The sequence below is a fragment of the Monodon monoceros genome, unplaced genomic scaffold (genome assembly GCF_005190385.1).
Source record: "Monodon monoceros isolate NGI ecotype Baffin Bay Population unplaced genomic scaffold, NGI_Narwhal_1 Super_Scaffold_5, whole genome shotgun sequence".
Classification (NCBI taxonomy): domain Eukaryota; kingdom Metazoa; phylum Chordata; class Mammalia; order Artiodactyla; family Monodontidae; genus Monodon; species Monodon monoceros.
In genome coordinates this window covers 91441141-91458790 of record NW_021703782.1, presented here as the reverse complement: position 1 = coordinate 91458790, position 17650 = coordinate 91441141, and the positions used below count along the sequence as shown (strand labels likewise).

At 44.0% G+C, this 17650-nt stretch overlaps 1 protein-coding gene across 2 annotated transcripts in view; it reads left to right on the top strand.

Moving 5' to 3' along the window:
* PTGR1 (prostaglandin reductase 1) overlaps positions 1-17650 on the top strand; it is a 75212-nt gene that overhangs the window by 34410 nt on the left and 23152 nt on the right. The window contains exons 2-4 of one of the 2 annotated variants that reach the window (XM_029202878.1): positions 12900-13015; positions 14399-14444; positions 16624-16791. In XM_029202878.1, the coding sequence (XP_029058711.1) occupies positions 12910-13015; positions 14399-14444; positions 16624-16791 (320 nt within the window). In that variant the 5' untranslated portion in view covers positions 12900-12909. Of the gene's footprint in view, positions 1-12899; positions 13016-14398; positions 14445-16209; positions 16792-17650 lie in introns of those variants that run through there. The other variant, XR_003790793.1, reaches the window with a different exon arrangement.

The window sequence follows — 17650 nt, the reverse complement described above, 5'->3', positions numbered from 1 at the left end:
TTGCCAACATTCCCAAGTTTACACTCAGTATGTTCTTAGTGGAAAAATATATTTTCTCACATGATTGTGATAGCCCTGAATGTTGCAAATCTGCAAAAGGTCAGCATTGAAAATGCTACGGATGGATTTATGTCAGGGAGTAAGTATATAACTTACAGGAAAAATTCAAGGTTCATTTATTTTGGCACTAAAAGTATGCAAGGTAAAAAAGAAGTTTGCAGGGTGATGACTCTGGGTTTTTGTTTGCTTGTTTGTTTACAGTTCAGAGCTTTCTTTACTGGATTGAGAAATGTGGTGTGCATATTTCCCCACAATGGTGATGTGGCAAGGTGTCATTTGCATCCATATATCTTTGGGAAAGGTTCCTTTTCCCAGTTTCGTTAATTTAAACCATTTGTCTAAACTACCTGTTTTTACTTATTTTTTCTTTCAAAGTCAATGTACTTTCATATTTTTTACAGTAATTACACAAGTTAATTAGACTGAGCAGCCTCCTCCTAGCAGGAGTCAGATGGCACACCCACCCAAAGGGCAGTGTGCAGGGAAAAAGGAAACCAACAGGGCCTGGGAAGACCCCTTGGGCCCAAAGGGGTCAGGGGAGGGAGGTGTGCCAGGGGCTGCCTGAAGGAGCTGTGGCTTTTGTTAGAAGGACACAGCCAGTCCGAAGTAACCTATAGGGAGAATCAACACCAGACTGGCCCAAACCAAGCAGAAGCTTAGGGAAGGGGGCTGGATTTGTGAGAAGCAGGGTGGAGAGTGGATCTGGAAGGCAAATGGAGAAAATGCAAATAGGGTCAGCTCTTCCTGCCTCTCCTTGAAAGTGGGTGTTTTTTGTTGTCTTTTTATTTTTTTAATAAATGTATTTATTTATTTTTGGCTGTGTTGGGTCTTCGTTGCTGCACGCGGTCTTTCTCTAGTTGCAGCGAGCGGGGGCTACTCTTCGTTGTGGTCCGTGGGCTTCTCATTGCCGTGGCTTCTCTTGTTGCGAAGCACGGGCTCTAGGCACACAGGCTTCAGTAGTTGTGGCACGTAGGCTCAGTAGTTGTGGCTCACGGGCTCTAGAGCGCAGGCTCAGTGGTTGTGGCACACGGACTTAGTTGCTCCGCGGCATGTGGGATCTTCCCGGACCAGGGCTCGAACCCATGTCCCCTGCATTGGCAGACAGATTCTTAACCACTGCACCACCAGGGAAGTCCCCAAAGTGGGTGTTTTTGACTGCTTATTCCTATCACAAAGCACTTTGGTCCCTATATTAATAATTATAAACAATTATTTATACAGCCCTTTGAAGTTGGAGATTGTTTCCATGTACCTTGTGTCACAACTCTGTCAGGGATATGAATATGTATGTATGATCCTGAGAAGAGATGTGACTTACCCAAAGGTACAAAGCAGGTAAGAGGCCAGGCCAGCCTTCAGATCCAGATATTCTGCTCTTCCCACCCAGAGACAAATACCTGTGGGTCTTTCTGCACAGTCTTCAATAAGAAAAGTAAACATTGTTTTCATATACTCACCACTTAAAATAAGCAAATGAAGAAGACAAGGGTGATTTTTTAAAAAATCTTTAGTTAATATTAACCAAACAATAACGAATGAATTCCTGATTGATTCCCTAAATGAATTTCTTTCCTAGAAAATTGCCATGTCAGAGACTGATACAGAGAGTTTCTGCTCGAACTTGACTAGAACTGCATGGAGGCTCCCAATTTAAATTATCTTTCTTTCATTCAACAAATTCACAAAAATACTGCACTGGTTTATGTTATTTTTAATGTTATAATAAGAAAACAAATTGTTACTGTATAATTTATGAGTTCTGTATCATTAGTAACTTCAACCTGAATAACAAGAGCATTCTAAAAATAATTTGCCTTCACCCAAAGTTCTTTTGGTTTAAACAAATTTTAAAAGCTTTGGGACAGATTTTATTCTATGATAATGAGACGCTAGGGCAGATTTGAAATGTCTCTGAATCCTGCCTCCTTGCCTTCCAAAATTTGGGGGAATTTCTTTTCTTTTTTCCTTCCTCTTTTTGACTCCTTTCTTCCATCCCTCCTTCCTTCCATCCCTCTCTACCTCCCTTCTCCCTTCCTTCCTTCCTTCCTTCCTTATATCTACTCTGGGAAATAAGTTTTCCTGTGTTTCAGGTGCATACATCAAAGGGTCCCACTGAAAGGTGATCTGTAGTAATCTATATAATAGTAACAGTCTATAATCTGTATTTTCTAGTTATTTGAATGAAAATTTGAAACAGGTTTGCTGTCGTCCTGTTGCTCTCACACTTCCCTCTTGAATCTCTTTATCCATTTGTCTGTGTTTTCTTTTGGGGAATGTTCTAATCCTTGGCGGTTAAAACTGCCTTAAAGGAACCCTCCTACACTGTTGGTAGGAATGTAAATTGGTGCAGCCACTATGGAGAACAGTATGGAGGTTCCTTAAAAAACTAAAAATAGAGCTACCATACGACCCAGTAGTCCCACTCCTGGGCATATATCCAGAGAACACAATAATTTGAAAAGATTCATGCACCCCAATGTTCATTGCACCACTATTTACAATAGCCAAGACATGGAAGCAACCTAAAGGTCCATTGACAGATGAATGGATAAAGAAGATGTGGTACATATATACAATAGAATGTTACTCAGCCACAAAAAAGAATGAAATAATGCCATTTGCAGCAACATGGATGGACCTAGAGATTATCATACTAAGTGAAGTCAGACAGAGAAAGACAAATATATGATATCACTTACATGTGGAATCTAAAAAAAATGATACAAGTGAACTTATTTACAAAACAGAAACAGACTCACAGAAGACAAACTTATGGTTACCAAAGGGGAATGGTGGGGTGGGAGGAGGGATAAATTAGGAGGTTGGGATTAACATATGCACACTACTATATATAAAATAGATAATCAACAAGGACCTACTATACGGCACAAGGAAATCTACTCAATACCTCTCTGTAATAACCTATATGGGAAAAGAATCTGAAAAAAAATATATACATATATGTATAGCTGAATCACTTTCCTGTACACCTGAAACTAACACAACATTGTAAATCAACTATACTCCAATATAAAATTTTAAAAAACTAAAAAAAATAGTAATATACAAACTAAAAAAAAAGTGTTAAATACATACAATGAAATATTATTCAACCTTAAAAAAAGAAATCCTGTTACATAATACAACATGGATAAACCTTGAGAACATTACTCTTAAGTGAAGTAAGCTAGTCACAAAAAGACAAATACTGTATGATGTCACTTGTATAAGCCATCTCAAGCAGTCAAACTCATAGAAATAGACAATAGAATTGTGGATGCCAGGGTTTGGGGGTGGGGGAGAGGGGAATGGGGAGTTGTTCAGTGGGTACAGAGTTTCAGTTTTCCAAGATGAAAAAGTCCTAGAGATCTGTTACACAGTAATGTGAACTATACACTTAAAAATGGTTAGAATAGTAAATTTTGTTACATTTTTCACAGCAAATTTTTAAAATGTAAAAAACATTCTTAGCTTGCAAACCATACAAAAATAGTAGGCTGGGGGACTTCCCTGGTGGTCCAGTTGTTAAGACTCCCCGCTTCCACTGCAGGGGGCACAGGTTCAATCCCTGGTCAGGGAACTAAGATCCTGCATGCTTCACAGTGCAGCCAAAAAAGCAAAAACAGTAGGCTGGATTTGACCAGAGGGCCATATGTACTTCGCCAACTCTTGATCTAATCTGTAGGGCATATTCAAATTTCACAGTTGTTTCAATCATGCCCTTTATAGCTATCCTTTTGCCCCCAGCCCAATCCAGTTTCCTGCACTGCATTTAATTTTCATGTCTCTTTAGTCTCCTATAATCTAGAAAATCAATTCCTCAGTTTTCCCTTGACTTCAACCTGGACACTTTTGAAGATAACCAGCTAGTTATTTTATAGGAGGTCCTACAATTGGAGTTGGTCTGATATTTCCTCACAATGAAATCCATGTTATGCATTTCTATCAGGATACCACAGAAATGATGTTGTGTGCTCGACACACAACAGAAAGCACAGATAATGTCCATTTGCCTCAACACTGATGTTGACTTTGAACCGTTATCTGTCCTGTTATTCTACTGTAAAGTGACCTTTTCCCCTTTAATAAATAACTTGTGAAGAGATACTTTTAGACTTATTCTATTCCTCCTCAAACCTTCACCTGCTTATCTAGCTTCCATGATTTTTGCCTGAATCAATTATTAATACAGTGGTTGCAAAATGGTGACATTCTAATTCCATCTTTCCACCCACATTTATTAGTTGGTATTCTATTGTAAGGAAGATCTTTTCCTTATCTCTACATTTATGAACTCATGGTAACTTATTTTATGGGTGATAAAATATGTTAATTACATTAACATATAATTGTTATTGTTAATCATATGGGTGCTAATATGTTAATTTTAAATTTTGGGGGGGAGGATATACTTTTTTTGCCCATAATAACGTCTGTGGGGTTTTTTAATTTTATTTATTTTTTAAATTAACATATAGTTGATTTACAAAGTTGTGCCAACCTCAGCTGTACAGCAAAGTGACTCAGTTATACACATACATTCTTTTTTAATGTTCTTTTCCATTATGGTTTATCACAGGATATTGACTATAGTTCCCTGTGCTATATAGTAGGACCCTGTTGTTTAGCCATTCTTTGAATTTGTTTTGATGTTCAACTTGTCTTAGATTTGGCCTATTGCACCTCCTTTAAGAGGGTTTCTATGTCCTTTTGACATGACCCCTATCCTTTTCTGTCCCCATCATATTTTACATACTTTCTTACTTGTACAAAATGATGTTTCAGGTTCATCTTTTATTTTCTCTGCCCCAGCCCCAGCACCTGCCATCATGAGGCAGAAAGAAGACTGCCATAGAATTGCAGCAGACCCTAGCCAAGTGGATAGGAGGATGGCAGAGGGACTAAGAGGGGAAGCCAGGATGAGAGAGTGACATTCCAAGATGTTCAGTGTCTTTGGAAGCAAGCAGAACCCTGCAGGGACCCTCCCAAGTACAAAGGCCCCTCCGTGTCCCCTGCCTCTTGTTTGTAGAAAAGCTGAAATCTCCCAGGCCTCCCTGAGTCCTAAATGAGCAGGCTCAAAAACAGTTAATGATGAGGACAATAGAATCACAGAATTCTTCAGTGTCTGATGCACATTCCGGAGTCATTTTACAGATACTATAACTGCCACCGGAGGGTAAAAGCTAACTGCATGATGACCAGACTGCAGCCATGACATAAGCTGTTCCATCTTGAGCAGTACTGAATGTATGGCTAGCACAATTCCAAGAACTGGCCTTAAGAGAATGGGATTAACACCACTGCTCATAATAATCTATATCTTTGTGGGCATCAAAGTAATTGTAGCTTGTTCTGCCCATATATGTAAGCGGGCAACTAAAATTGTCAGCAAAGGGATGCTACAGACCCACGTCAACATTTTCCACTCTAAGAATACAGTGCCGTATGTCAGCATGAAGAAGTTACAGAAGACGGACCTTTGCCCATAATCCCGTAGAAATGGAATCATGTTCTGACAAGTGGGGATTTGTAAGCAGCTTTTGGCAGGAAAGAGCTCCCTGCAGGAGTCCCCTTTTGTCTTGTCTCTTTAGCAAAACTATATTGTAGCTAACCTTTAACCAGTCACCCCATGCTCTACTCATCTCCAGCCCAAGCACACCTTTCAAATCTTTTGATCACATTATACCTTGCCAAACTTTCTTTCCATAGTTCTTTCCATAGATCAAAGAAGTAGAAATGAATAATAAGTAATTAACAGATGACCAGCTCTCTTCCCCAGCTTCACCTTCAGTAATCTCACAAACAAACTGTGTGAACAAGATAGCATAAAAAGAGAGATCACGAGGAGGCAACAAGCCTGCATGCAGTGGGAGATGGCTATGAGTCTGATCCCCTATCTCAGTGACTGAGATTACTTCCCTTTTTCCCTTTAGACACTTTCATGGCCAAGCAGAATCTTCAGAGTTGGTTTTGGGACATGAGCCCACCTTCTCCCCAGATTGCCCAGTTTTCTAATTAAAGCAACTTTCCTTTCCACCAACAGTTGCCTCTTGAGTATTGGCTTTTGAGCGGCAAGCAGCCGAACCTGAGTTTGGTAACGTATTTGCATGTCTCAAATAACATTATTGGGCTTCCCTGGTGGCGCAGTGGTTGAGAGTCCGCCTGCCGATGCAGAGGACGGGGGTTCGTGCCCCGGTCCGGGAAGATCCCACATGCCGCGGAGCGGCTGGGCCCGTGAGCCATGGCCGCTGAGCCTGCGCGTCCGGAGCCTGTGCTCTGCAGCGGGAGAGGCCACAGCAGTGAGAGGCCCACATACCACAAAAAATTTTAAAAAAATTAAAAATAAATAAAATAAAATAACATTATTGGGACTTCCCTGGTGGTCCAGTGAGTAAGACTCTGCTCTCCCAATGCAGGGGTCCCAGGTTTAAACCCCAGTCAGGGAACTGATCCCACATGCCTGCCGCAGCTAAGAGTTTGCATGCCGCAACTAAGAAGTCTGCATGCCACAACTGAGAAGTCCACATGCTGCAACTAAAAGATCCCACGTGTTGCAACTAAGAGCTGGCACAGCCAAAATAAATAAATATTTTAAAAAGGAAAAAGAATAAAATAACATTACTAATCATAGTTTACAGATATCCCATAAGTATGACCTTTCCTAAATTTGCTCTTACCTATTAGAGGAATCCGTCTTGCCTGTACTGGAAAGTAAGACAGAACAGTGAAAAGTATGGGGCTTTGGAGCTTGTTAACTCAGATTCAAATCTCAACCCTGCAACTGACTAGCTATGTGATTGTGTCTAAGTTATTTTACTTCTTAGAACTTCAGTTTCCTTAGGCTCTGAGGAAGATAATAAGAACAAGTGCTTCCCTGAAGTGTTATAAGGACAAGGAATACTAGGTACCAAGCTCTTCTCTAGGATAAGGCTCACAGTTGGTGCTGCACCAATGTATCTCCTAGTACTGTGGGAAGAGGCATAATCATCCTCTCCTGAAATGCAGTGTCTTACATGTATTAAGGGGCTCTTTCAATCATGAGAATAATATTACTACCCAGTTTTATAATTATTTCCCAAGCATTATCTTACCAGGCCAATGCAATGGAAGTTGTAGAGAAGGAAGAGGAGATGAGTGTCTGTTCTGAAAGTGTGTTGCCATAGAAAAACGTCAGAAGGAATCCTCCCCAAACAAAGAACAAGGACATTTGCTTCTTACACTGTAGGCATCTGTATTGTCTGAATTATTTGACAAGATGCATTCTCTTGTTACTTCTGTGATTGTATTTAACAGTGAATTGTTCCCTCAGCTAGCTAGATCAGAGCTCTCTGAACCCTAAGGCTGGAGGACTGAACTGAATTTGGTTTTGTCTCAGAGCAAAGTAAGGGAAAATGCTCTCCCTTGACCTTTTCCCTACATTCTAATTCTGTCTGTGATGACTTAACAACCATGACTTAGCTTAATCACCATGACTTGGCAAATTTCAGTGATTAAGCCTGACAGAGTCACAATGACTGGGATCCTGTTTGACCTGGTGTGGCCAAATCTTATCCATACCTTCTATTTGAAATCAAGTGAGTAAATGGTTTTTTTTAAAAAAAAAAACAAACAAAAAGTGACTAAATGTTTGAGGGATACTTTGTTCCAGGCACTTTATTGCTATAATTCTTATTGCTTTCCAAAGACTCTTCACACCAGTGATTTTGTTAACACTTCCAGTGTCCAATAACAAAGAGTGTCTTTCTCATCTCTGATTCTCTGATATACCTGAAACATGCTTTGTTCACAGCTCAATATTTTTAAATATTTAATTTTTAAAAAGTCATGATAGAGAAGAGAGGAAGGAAGATGTTTAGGGGGCTTGCTACTTGCCAGTCCTTTATGTCCCATGTCACACAATCTTTACAACAATCCTGTTTAATAGTGTAGTGGACATGACAGATGTTTCCCTAAAATCCACTCCACATATGCCACATACGCCAGGTAAGCTTTGGAAACACACCTCACAGGCAGAGGGGACTTCCTGACCAATTGCCATGATATTCCTCTCTTCATCTGGAAGAAGGATGGACTTCATCAATTCTCACCAGGGAACCAGGGAGGCACAGGCTCACCTGCTCCATTTGCAGGGGGTCAGGGCTGGATTCAGTGGTTCCAGAAACCCAAACTACAGTGGCTTAAAAAGCACTTTTTGTTTTCATGTAACAAGGAGTCCAAAGAAGGAAGTCCAGGGCTCATGCAACTACTTAGGAAACCAGACATCTTTTCCCTTTCTCTACTGCCACCTGTCGTGAGTGGCTCCATGGTCACAAAATGTTTATTGCACCACTGGGCAGCATCTCCACATTTCAGGCAGGAAGAAAGACAAAGGACAAAAGATGCATGTCTATTGAGTTTCTCCCTTTTTATTTTAACTGGGAAACAATACGTTTCCTAAAAGCCCTACCCATTAGATTTCTGCTTGTCTCATTGACCAGAACTATGTCAAAATCCCAGCCACAAAGGAGCCTGGAAGCAGAGTTCTTTAACTGGGTTCACGGCTACCCTAAACAAAATTGGGGTATGTATGTAGGAAGGACAAAGAGGATATTGGATATTGGACAGGCAGCCAATGGTCTGCCACTGGATATACCAGGCATGAAATCTTTTTATATCTGGCTCTCTGCCATTAAGTGTACATACTTATTACTTTGGTTACTTTGCAATATTTCTGTTAGAGAATAGAGGAAACCATACATTTTCTGAGCCACAAATGGGAAAGCATATGTTGCAACTGGATGTCACCACTTGGGCCAGTGTCTCAGATAAAAAGAGGGAAGCAGGTTGTCTTGTGTCCATGGCACTGGACTGTAGCAAAACCTCTCTCTACCCTCTGCTAAGAAGATGGGGGAGGGGTGTGTTGATTTCCTCACTGCGCATATTTCATTTTGGACTGAGGGCCAGAGGGTTGAGTTCTTCATACTCACCAGAGTTTACAGTGTATTATCACCACTGGTCTGCCAAATTCTCTCTCTCCCTCTGTCTCTCATTAATTTATGTGCCTTTAAAAAGCAATCCCCATTCCCTACTCTTCTCCTCCTGATACCATAGGCAACTATTGTGATGTATTTAATATGTAGTTTGTATTTTTTGTAAATGTTCTTGCATAATGTGCACTAAGGGCTCATACTTTTAGTTTATAGAAGTGATATAGGGTCACACACTTCTTTCTGTTCCTTTCTTTTCTCATGCAGCATTGTGTTTTTAGGATCCATCCAGGTTGCTTTATGTCCATCTAGCCCAGTGCTTCTGATAGCTGCGTAATACCTCCCAGTGTACATCCACCGCACTTTACCCATACACTCTGTTATGAGCTGAATTATGTTCTCCCAAAATTCATGTGTTGAAACCCCAAACCTAGAACCTCAGAATATAATCATTTTTGGAGATAGGAATTTAGTGAGGTAATTAAGTTTAAGCGAGATCATATGAGTGGGCTCTAATCCATGTATCTGGAGACAGGGCTTTTCTTTTTAATTTATTTATTTTTGGCTGCTTTGGGTCTTCATTGCTACAGGAAGGCGAGCGGGGGCTACTCTTCGTTGCGGTGTGTGGGCTTCTCATTGCGGTGGCTTCTGTTTGTGGCAGAGCACGGGCTCTAGGCACGCGGGCTTCAGTAGTTGTGGCTCGCGGGCCCTAGAGCACATGCTCAGTAGTTGTGGCACACGGCCTTAGTTGCTCTGCAGCATGTGGGATCTTCCTGGACCAGGGCTCGAACCCACGTCCCCTGCATTGGCAGGCGGATTCTTAACCACTGCGCCACCAGGGAAGTCCCTGGAGACAGGGCTTTCAAAGAGATGATTAAATCCAACTGAGACTGTTAGGTAAGGTTATAATCCAATATGATTGGTGTCCTTAAAGAAGAGAGAGAGACACCTGGGATGTATGTGCACTGAGAAAAGGCCATGTGAAGACACAGAAAGAAGGCCGCCATCTGCAAGCCAAGGAGCAAGGGTTCAGGAAAAACCAAACCTGCCAACACTTTGATCTTGGACTTCCAGCCTCCATAGCCATGAGGAAATAAACGTCTGTTGTTTAAGCCACCGAGTCTGTGGTATTTTGCTATGGCAGCCCTAGCAATCCAATATACACTCTTTCAGAGACATCCACATTTCTTTCAACTCTTTTGTGGAAAGTTTTTGAAGCCAGCAAACAATCTTTCCTACGAATCTGGCAATACTGTATAGCTAACATCTGATATTACTTAACGCTATCCTCTTGGAGTTCTGAATCTTTCACTCAGTGCCTTGTTAGAAAGAATCCTATCCCTGATTTAGATAACCCAGGCCTAAGATTTTCAGTCTGGGAAAATAAAAAAATAAGATGCAGAGTACCAGCTTTAGAATGATCACGTGTTTGTGAAAACGGGGCGGGGGGCGGGGAACCTTCTAAGTGTATATGTCTGAACGACTGTGGAGAAGAGAGGGAAAGGGTCAACACTGGACTGGTAACATCTGTTACCTTTCAGAGAGGGTAATGCAGGAGAAGGGACAGTGTTCTTTAAACATCTTTGCATTATTTCACTGTTTATATGACCGACCAGGATTGGGCTCGGAGTTGGGGGTATACAATTGAATGACGCAGTGTGGGGTGCCTGGGACTGACTCAGGGCCAGTGGGGAAGTCAAAAGATTGTTACCGGGATCTAGTGTTTATTGAGCTTACCACGCGCCAGTACTAGTCTAAGCACTTGGTGTTAACTCATTTTATTCTTTAAAAAGACTTAATTTTCATAAAGCACTACTCTTATCCCGATCTTGCAGATGGGTCAATTAGGCAGGAAGGGGTTAAGTAGCTCATTCAGAGCTGCACCGTTAGGAAGTGGTGGCCGCAGGCTTGGAACCGAGCCCGGGCACCTTTGCCTTGCGCACACCGCCTCCCTGGATCCACCTTTCCTCCAGGAGTCGGCGGGGAAAGGCCCTACCCAGGGCTGGGTGTTGCAGGGCTGCGGCGGGGTGGGGCGCCCTAGCTGCAGGGGCGCTAACTCCTGCCCGGGAGAGTCTGAGACTCACTGAGTAGGTGAGCCTTGAATTGGCTCTTGCAGGGTAAAGAGGTGTTCATCAGGGAGACTGGGGTCAGGCGGGCACGGGGCCAGCACCCGAGTGCCAGGGTCGGGGCGTGGACGCCGGGCAAGCTGCGGGACTGAGGAGGAGCCCCCCGGCCGCGGCCGCTGGGGGAACCCGCCTTCGTCCCCCTGCTCCCTGCCTGAGCGGCGGGGGCCGCGGCTCGTTCTCCCACGCAGCATCTTCCAGCGGGTTTCCAGTTAGGACACTGGTGCAGGTACACACACACTGGTGCAGGTACACACACACACACACTGGTGCAGGTACACACACACACACACACACACACACACACACTCCTCGATTCCTGGGTTTCCCTCCTGTGACCCTCCCCGGGCCCCGCTGCCCACAGGCTTCCAGGAGCAGCCGCGCCCTGGGGGAAACCCCACCGCCCCACCCTCTCCTGGGACCGGCCGTAAATCCCGGCTTCCGGAGTTCCGCTGCGCAGCCCCAACTCCCTGCTTTAGGTAATGGAGCCTGCGGACGTTGGTAAGTAAATATCCCCACCCCACAGTTTTAGAATCTAGACTCCCCTGTGGCGGAGCGTTTGCGTGCTGCTCGCCCTCTCCTAGTGCTGAGTAACCTCTGCGTCTTGCCCTCGGAAGAAACTTGGAAGCAGGATGCCCGGGCCGATGCTTCCTGGCCCGTGCAGGTTCTTGGAGAGATCGGAGACGGCTGCCGGAGGGAAGGGCGTGGCCTGGCAGTATTTTCGGTGCCTGGCATAGCTGCCTGCACCTGGGAGGGGGCTGGCGAAGGAACGTGCGGGACTACAAAAGTGGGACAAGTGTGGAAGGAGAAGAAAGGCAGGGGTCGGAATTCATTTAACGGACGGGTATGGGCGCGGCGAGGAGGTGGGATCCGGGGGCGAGTGCGCCTGGGCCGGGCATCCCACCTGGCCCCCTTCCTCTAGCGGCGGGGGGGCTCGTCCTGATCCTCGCCTGCCTCTGCAGTCGCGCCCTTTCCACGGGTGCTTCTGGACTTATGGCGAGTCCAGAATTCTCAGCGGCTGCCTTTTTTGGGAAAAAAAGACAAGTAGGAACAGGAAGGTTTCGGGTCGAACCACCTCGATCGCTCCAAGGAAAATGCCCTGAGAGCTCAGGGCCGCCTGAATCATCTTCTCTTGGCCTTGTCTGCAGGCAAGTTTAAACCCAAACAGACCCAAATTGATTTCCCCGTTGGTGCCAAAGAAAACTCGCGCCTGAAAATGGGGCTGAGCGCAGCGCCACCCGGCGGTTGTCAGGTGTTCCTGAGACTGCTTGCCTTAGAACGCAGCGCTCTGGCCCTTGGAAAAGATGTGCATGGACGTCGTTTCTTTGTGTTTGATGCTTTTTCTTAGAATTCGCTTCATATGAGGAGAGAAATGGAATATTTGCACTCCAGGTAGTTGTTCAGTGCCCTAGCGAAACCTTAGCAGTGGCTAGGAAGAATTTGTGTGGGTTCCTTGCCTTGGAGATTTCTGAGGTAGCCTCAGTTTCCTCTTCTGCACAGCTGTGCACTGGCAATGATAATAATACCTATCTTACAGGGAAATTATGAGGGTAAACTGAGATGATAAGTATGACGTGCTTAACACACCGATAGAAACAGTGAATACTGCTAAATAAACGTGATTGACGTTAAATGATAATGGTAAAGTTGATGACGGGCAGACCCTGCTGTGTGGCCTCAGTGCAACACTTAGGGAACCATAAGAATCCAGTCACTTCATGGCATTGACTACATGTTTACTGTGTTCTAGGAGCTTCAGGATGGTTCATGCTAAGAGCTGGACCCTGAAGAAACACTTCGTAGGCCGCCCTACTAATAGTGACTTTGAATTGAAGACAGTCGAACTCCCACCCTTAAAAAATAGAAGTAAGTCATACTCATTAGATTTAAGTTGGAAGAGACTATATCAGTTTGCCTTTGCTGGGTAACAAACTACCTCCACATTTATTGACTTCAAACAACAATCATTTATTAGTTCACAATTCTGTGGGTTGGCAGTTTGGGCTGGGTTAAGTTGGTGGGCCTTGTGTAGGTCTCATCTGGGCTAAATGGTTAACTTAGGATGGTCATCACTCACATGTCACGTTAGCCGGCTTTCTGCTCAGGTGCACGCCTCACTTCTCCTCTATGTGGCCTCTCTAGCTGGCTGGTTTGAGCTCTTTGTTTTCACTGTGATTTCATAAATCTAGAGCAGCAGGAATTGGCAAGATCCAATATGCAAGCACTTTTCAAACCTCTACTTATATCATCTTTGCTAACATGATGTTCATCAAAGCAAGCCCAGATTCAAGGTGTGGCAGTAGACTTCTTGATGGGAGGACGGCAAAGAAGCCCACACACAGGGATGGGTGGTATCTGTGGCCCTTTTGCAAACGGCCGCAGAGACCTTTTCAAGGCTGTGTGTGTGAAGCCTCAATGTCATGTTAGAAGATCCCTCTACTTCCCTTGGTAACTGAAACGCATGCTTGGGTGCATTGTTCTTCCTGACTTTCGCTAGCCCGTGGGGAGTATTTCCTCTGTCCCAGTGAGCCCCACGATGACAGTAGGGTAAGAACTGCCTAGCAGCAGTGTGAAGACCTCAGACTATCCCTGTGAGCAGACAATATCCCTGCAGAAATCGAAGGGAGAGAAATGGCGACACATCCCATCACATGTTTGGAGATAAGCTTTGCAGAGCACTTGCTAAAGGGTGTCTTTAAGGGCTATTTTCAGGTAGGTAAGCTTTGAGAAAAGGGCATGCAATCAAGTAGCATGGCAAAGTTATCGATCCCATCTAGGTTGGGATAACCTAGAACTCAGAACCAAAATTCCAGAGGATGGGTGCATGAGGGTCACTCCAGCAAAATGCGTGTATTTTTTAATACTAACTGAGGCTGGTAATAAAACCCTATGTGAGCCCTGTAATACAGTGGTTACAAATGTGGCCCTGGTCAAGATACTTAACCTAAGCTTAAATAAAATGGAAACAATAATTGTTCAGAACATCATATGAAATAATGTATGTAAAGCATGGAGTGAGTGCTGAGTAAATAAACATAATTTTAAATTTTATTTAAAAATTTAAAAAATAATTTTTACTTTTATTAACTGGACTGAGCCCAAGGTGAGAGCTCTTCTTGGCTCTTCAGTAGAAAGCACAGATGAGAGGGCAACCCTGAAGCAGAGAGATTGTCTGTGTTTATTTAGAAGGCCAGAGACAAGGCATCAGGCCAGGGTTTCTAATTGCCTGTGGAATGCTTTATTTTGTAGAGGTCCTGCTGGAAGCTTTGTTCTTCACTGTGGATCCTTATATGAGGTATTATTTTCCTCCAGAAAATTCTTATGTTGTGCACTGGACTCTAGTTTGACGTGGTCAGTCTTTTAAAATATCCAGCTGATTCAAAATGCTATGGCTTCCCCGTTTCTCCCAGAAGGATGTCAGTGATGGGATTCACGGATGCTCATCTTTTTCAGGCGAAAGTCTGAGCAGAGCAGTGAGGGATTACACTGGCCCCTTTACTTTACAACCATCCCCTATCTTCATGTGCACAATTTACCTCTCATTGTTCACCAGAATTCCTTCCCAAAAACTTAAAAGAAGAAAGAAGCCAAGCTCGAACTTCTCCATTTCACTACTGGCAAATAATTTGGGTAGAGAAAGACGCTAAGACTAAAATTAGGTTTTCTTGCCTTTCCTTTATCTATATTCTTTTAATTTAGGTAATCTGCAGTCGACTCAAACGTGTGTACTCAGTAAACAGTTCAGGGAGAGGAGAGAATAAACGCTTTCACTGGCCACTGACTCAGTAACTTTTTGCCTAGGTAAACAATGCAGCCATCATTCTTTTAAATAATTTTTTTCATAGTTGATTGGTAGAGATTAAAATCTAAAGTGAGGGCTTCCCTGGTGGCGCAGTGGTTGAGAGTCAGCCTGCTGAGGCAGGGGACACGGGTTCGTGCCCCGGTCCGGGAAGATCCCACATGCCGCGGAGCGGCTAGGCCCATGAGCCATGGCCGCTGAGCTTGCGCGTCCAGAGCCTGTGCCCCACAACAGGAGAGGCCAAAACAGTGAGAGGCCCGCGTACCACAAAAAAAAAAAAAAAAAAAAAAATCTAAAGTGAAAAATATGTTTCCAAATGTTAACTAGCATCCCTTTTTGTGTATCTAGTGTTTTGGGTAACAAGTACCCAGTGGTAACTGGCTTACGTTTTTTTGTTTTGTTTTTTTATTAATTTTTATTGGAGTATAGTTGCTTTACAATGTTGTGTTAGCTTCTACTGCACAGCAAAACGAATCAGCCATACATATACATATACATATGCCCCCTCCCTTTTGGGTTTCCCTCCCATTTAGGACACCACAGTGCATTAAGTACAGTTCCCTGTGCTATACAGTATGTTCCCATCAGTTGTCTCTTTTATACATAGTATCAATAGTATGTATGTGTCAATCCCAATATCCTAATTCCTCCCACCCCCCCGCTTTCCCCCTTGGTATCCATACGTTTGTTCTCTACATCTGTGTCTCTATTTCTGCTTTTCAAATAAGGTCATCTATACCATTTTTCTAGATTCCACATATATGCGTTAATATACGATATTTATTTTTCTGTTTCTGACTTACTTCACTCTGTATGACACTCTCTAGGTCCATCCACATCTCTACAAATGACCCAGTTTTGTTCCTTTTTATGGTTGAGCAATATTCAAATGTATATATGTACCACATCTTCTTTATCCATTCCTCTCTTGATGGACATTTAGGTTGCTTCCAACAGTGGGGGTGGAAGGCAGGTTGCATTGGGTTATCAAGTGAATGGGAAGTGAAGAAATTTGGCTGTTAAAAGAAGAGAGAGAGGGGCTTCCCTGGTGGTGCAGTGGTTGAGAGTCCGCCTGCCGATGCAGGGGACACGGGTTCGTGCCCCGGTCCGGGAGGATCCCACATGCCGCGGAGCGGCTGGGCCCGTGAGCCATGGCCGCTGGGTCGGCGCGTCCGGAGCCTGTGCTCCGCAGCGGGAGAGGTCACAGCAGTGAGAGGCCCGTGTAATGCAAACAAACAAACAAACAAAAAAAAAAAAAAAGGAGAGAGAGAGATGAGGTAGAGATAGGATGAGATTGTAAGAAAGGGACAGTAAGAGAGGAGAATGTTGAGGATTCAAAAGAGAGGAAGGGCTAAGAAATGGAGGGTAGCCTCTGAAGAAGAGAAGAGGCTGATGTCCAGGTCACCTTGAGACAGGATGAACACCTCTTGCTTAGAGAGAAGAGTGAGTGATGACAGGGACAGATGCTGGACCAGTTGAGAATTCCTCTCTGAGGGCCCATATTTTTCCTTGAGGAGGAGACACCAATGGCTAAGAATTCAGATGGAGAGATGTGGTAGGGTATTAAATCATGGAACATGAAACTCAATACCCCTTTGTGACCACTAACCATGCAGCATCGGACTCACTTGAAAGGAAAGGGGTTTCCCGTGTCTGAATGTGCTGTCTCTTTCAGGGTTGTGGAAAGTAAAAACTCAGCCTTCCCAATAGGAACAACTGTAGTGGCTCCTTCCGGCTGGACGGCGCACTCCATTTCTGATGGGAAAAACCTGGAAAAGCTGCTTGCAGAGTGGCCAGACACGTTACCACCGTCTTTGGCTCTGGGAATGGTTGGCATGCCCAGGTGAGTTTCATGGGTTTATTTCACTCATTTGAATACCTGATATCCTGGTTTTCCAAAATGGTTGGTCCAGAACTTGATCAACGAGAAGAGACTCGAGACGTTCTAGGCTCAGGGGCTGATTAGAAAGGATGATGGGACTAAGAAGGGAAGAAAGGGGCTAGAGTTAGCCTTGGGACTGAAGGAGAGAGAGGGGAAATCAGGTACAAAGAGAAAGTGCCGGTGAGGGGCAGCATGGGAGGGAGAGGAAGCACAGTCCCTCTCAAGCCTCTGTAAACGGTGTGACACAAAGAAACCAGCTCCATCTGTCCCTGGAAAGGTCTTGGCTTCACCCCTCACTCATGTCTGCTTCCATTTCAGAGTTTAAAAAGGGAAAAAGAGTTCAGTGTACCTTGGCCTTTCTGTACTGTCTCTGATACCTCACCTCCTTTCCACATCTGAGTTTCCAGAGGTGTCAGGGGATCTGAAGTTTAAATAACTGAGATGAATCAGTATAGTTGTACAGTCAGTGTGGTGCAGATTTAAAACACTCAAGTGTCTCTTGGCCTTATCCCTCAGGAAGACTCCTGGTCAGTTCATCCTGTGTCTGCCCTCCAGGGCCCAGCTGCACTTTGCACCTCAAGTTTTCCTCTCATGTCCTGGAGAAGCAAGGTCACCTGAATTCCCTTTGAAGTCCCCCAAATTTTCCTAGCCTGGAAAGTTTCTCTAAGTAATTTCTCCAGGTTGTGTGATCCTTTTCTTTCTTCATTCCTTCATCCCACCCTTCCTCCCTCTTTCTTTTCACCCTTTGAAGGACTTCTAAAGAATGAAACGGAAATATATATATCCCCAAATGATCAGCCTCCAGCAAAACCAGTCCCAT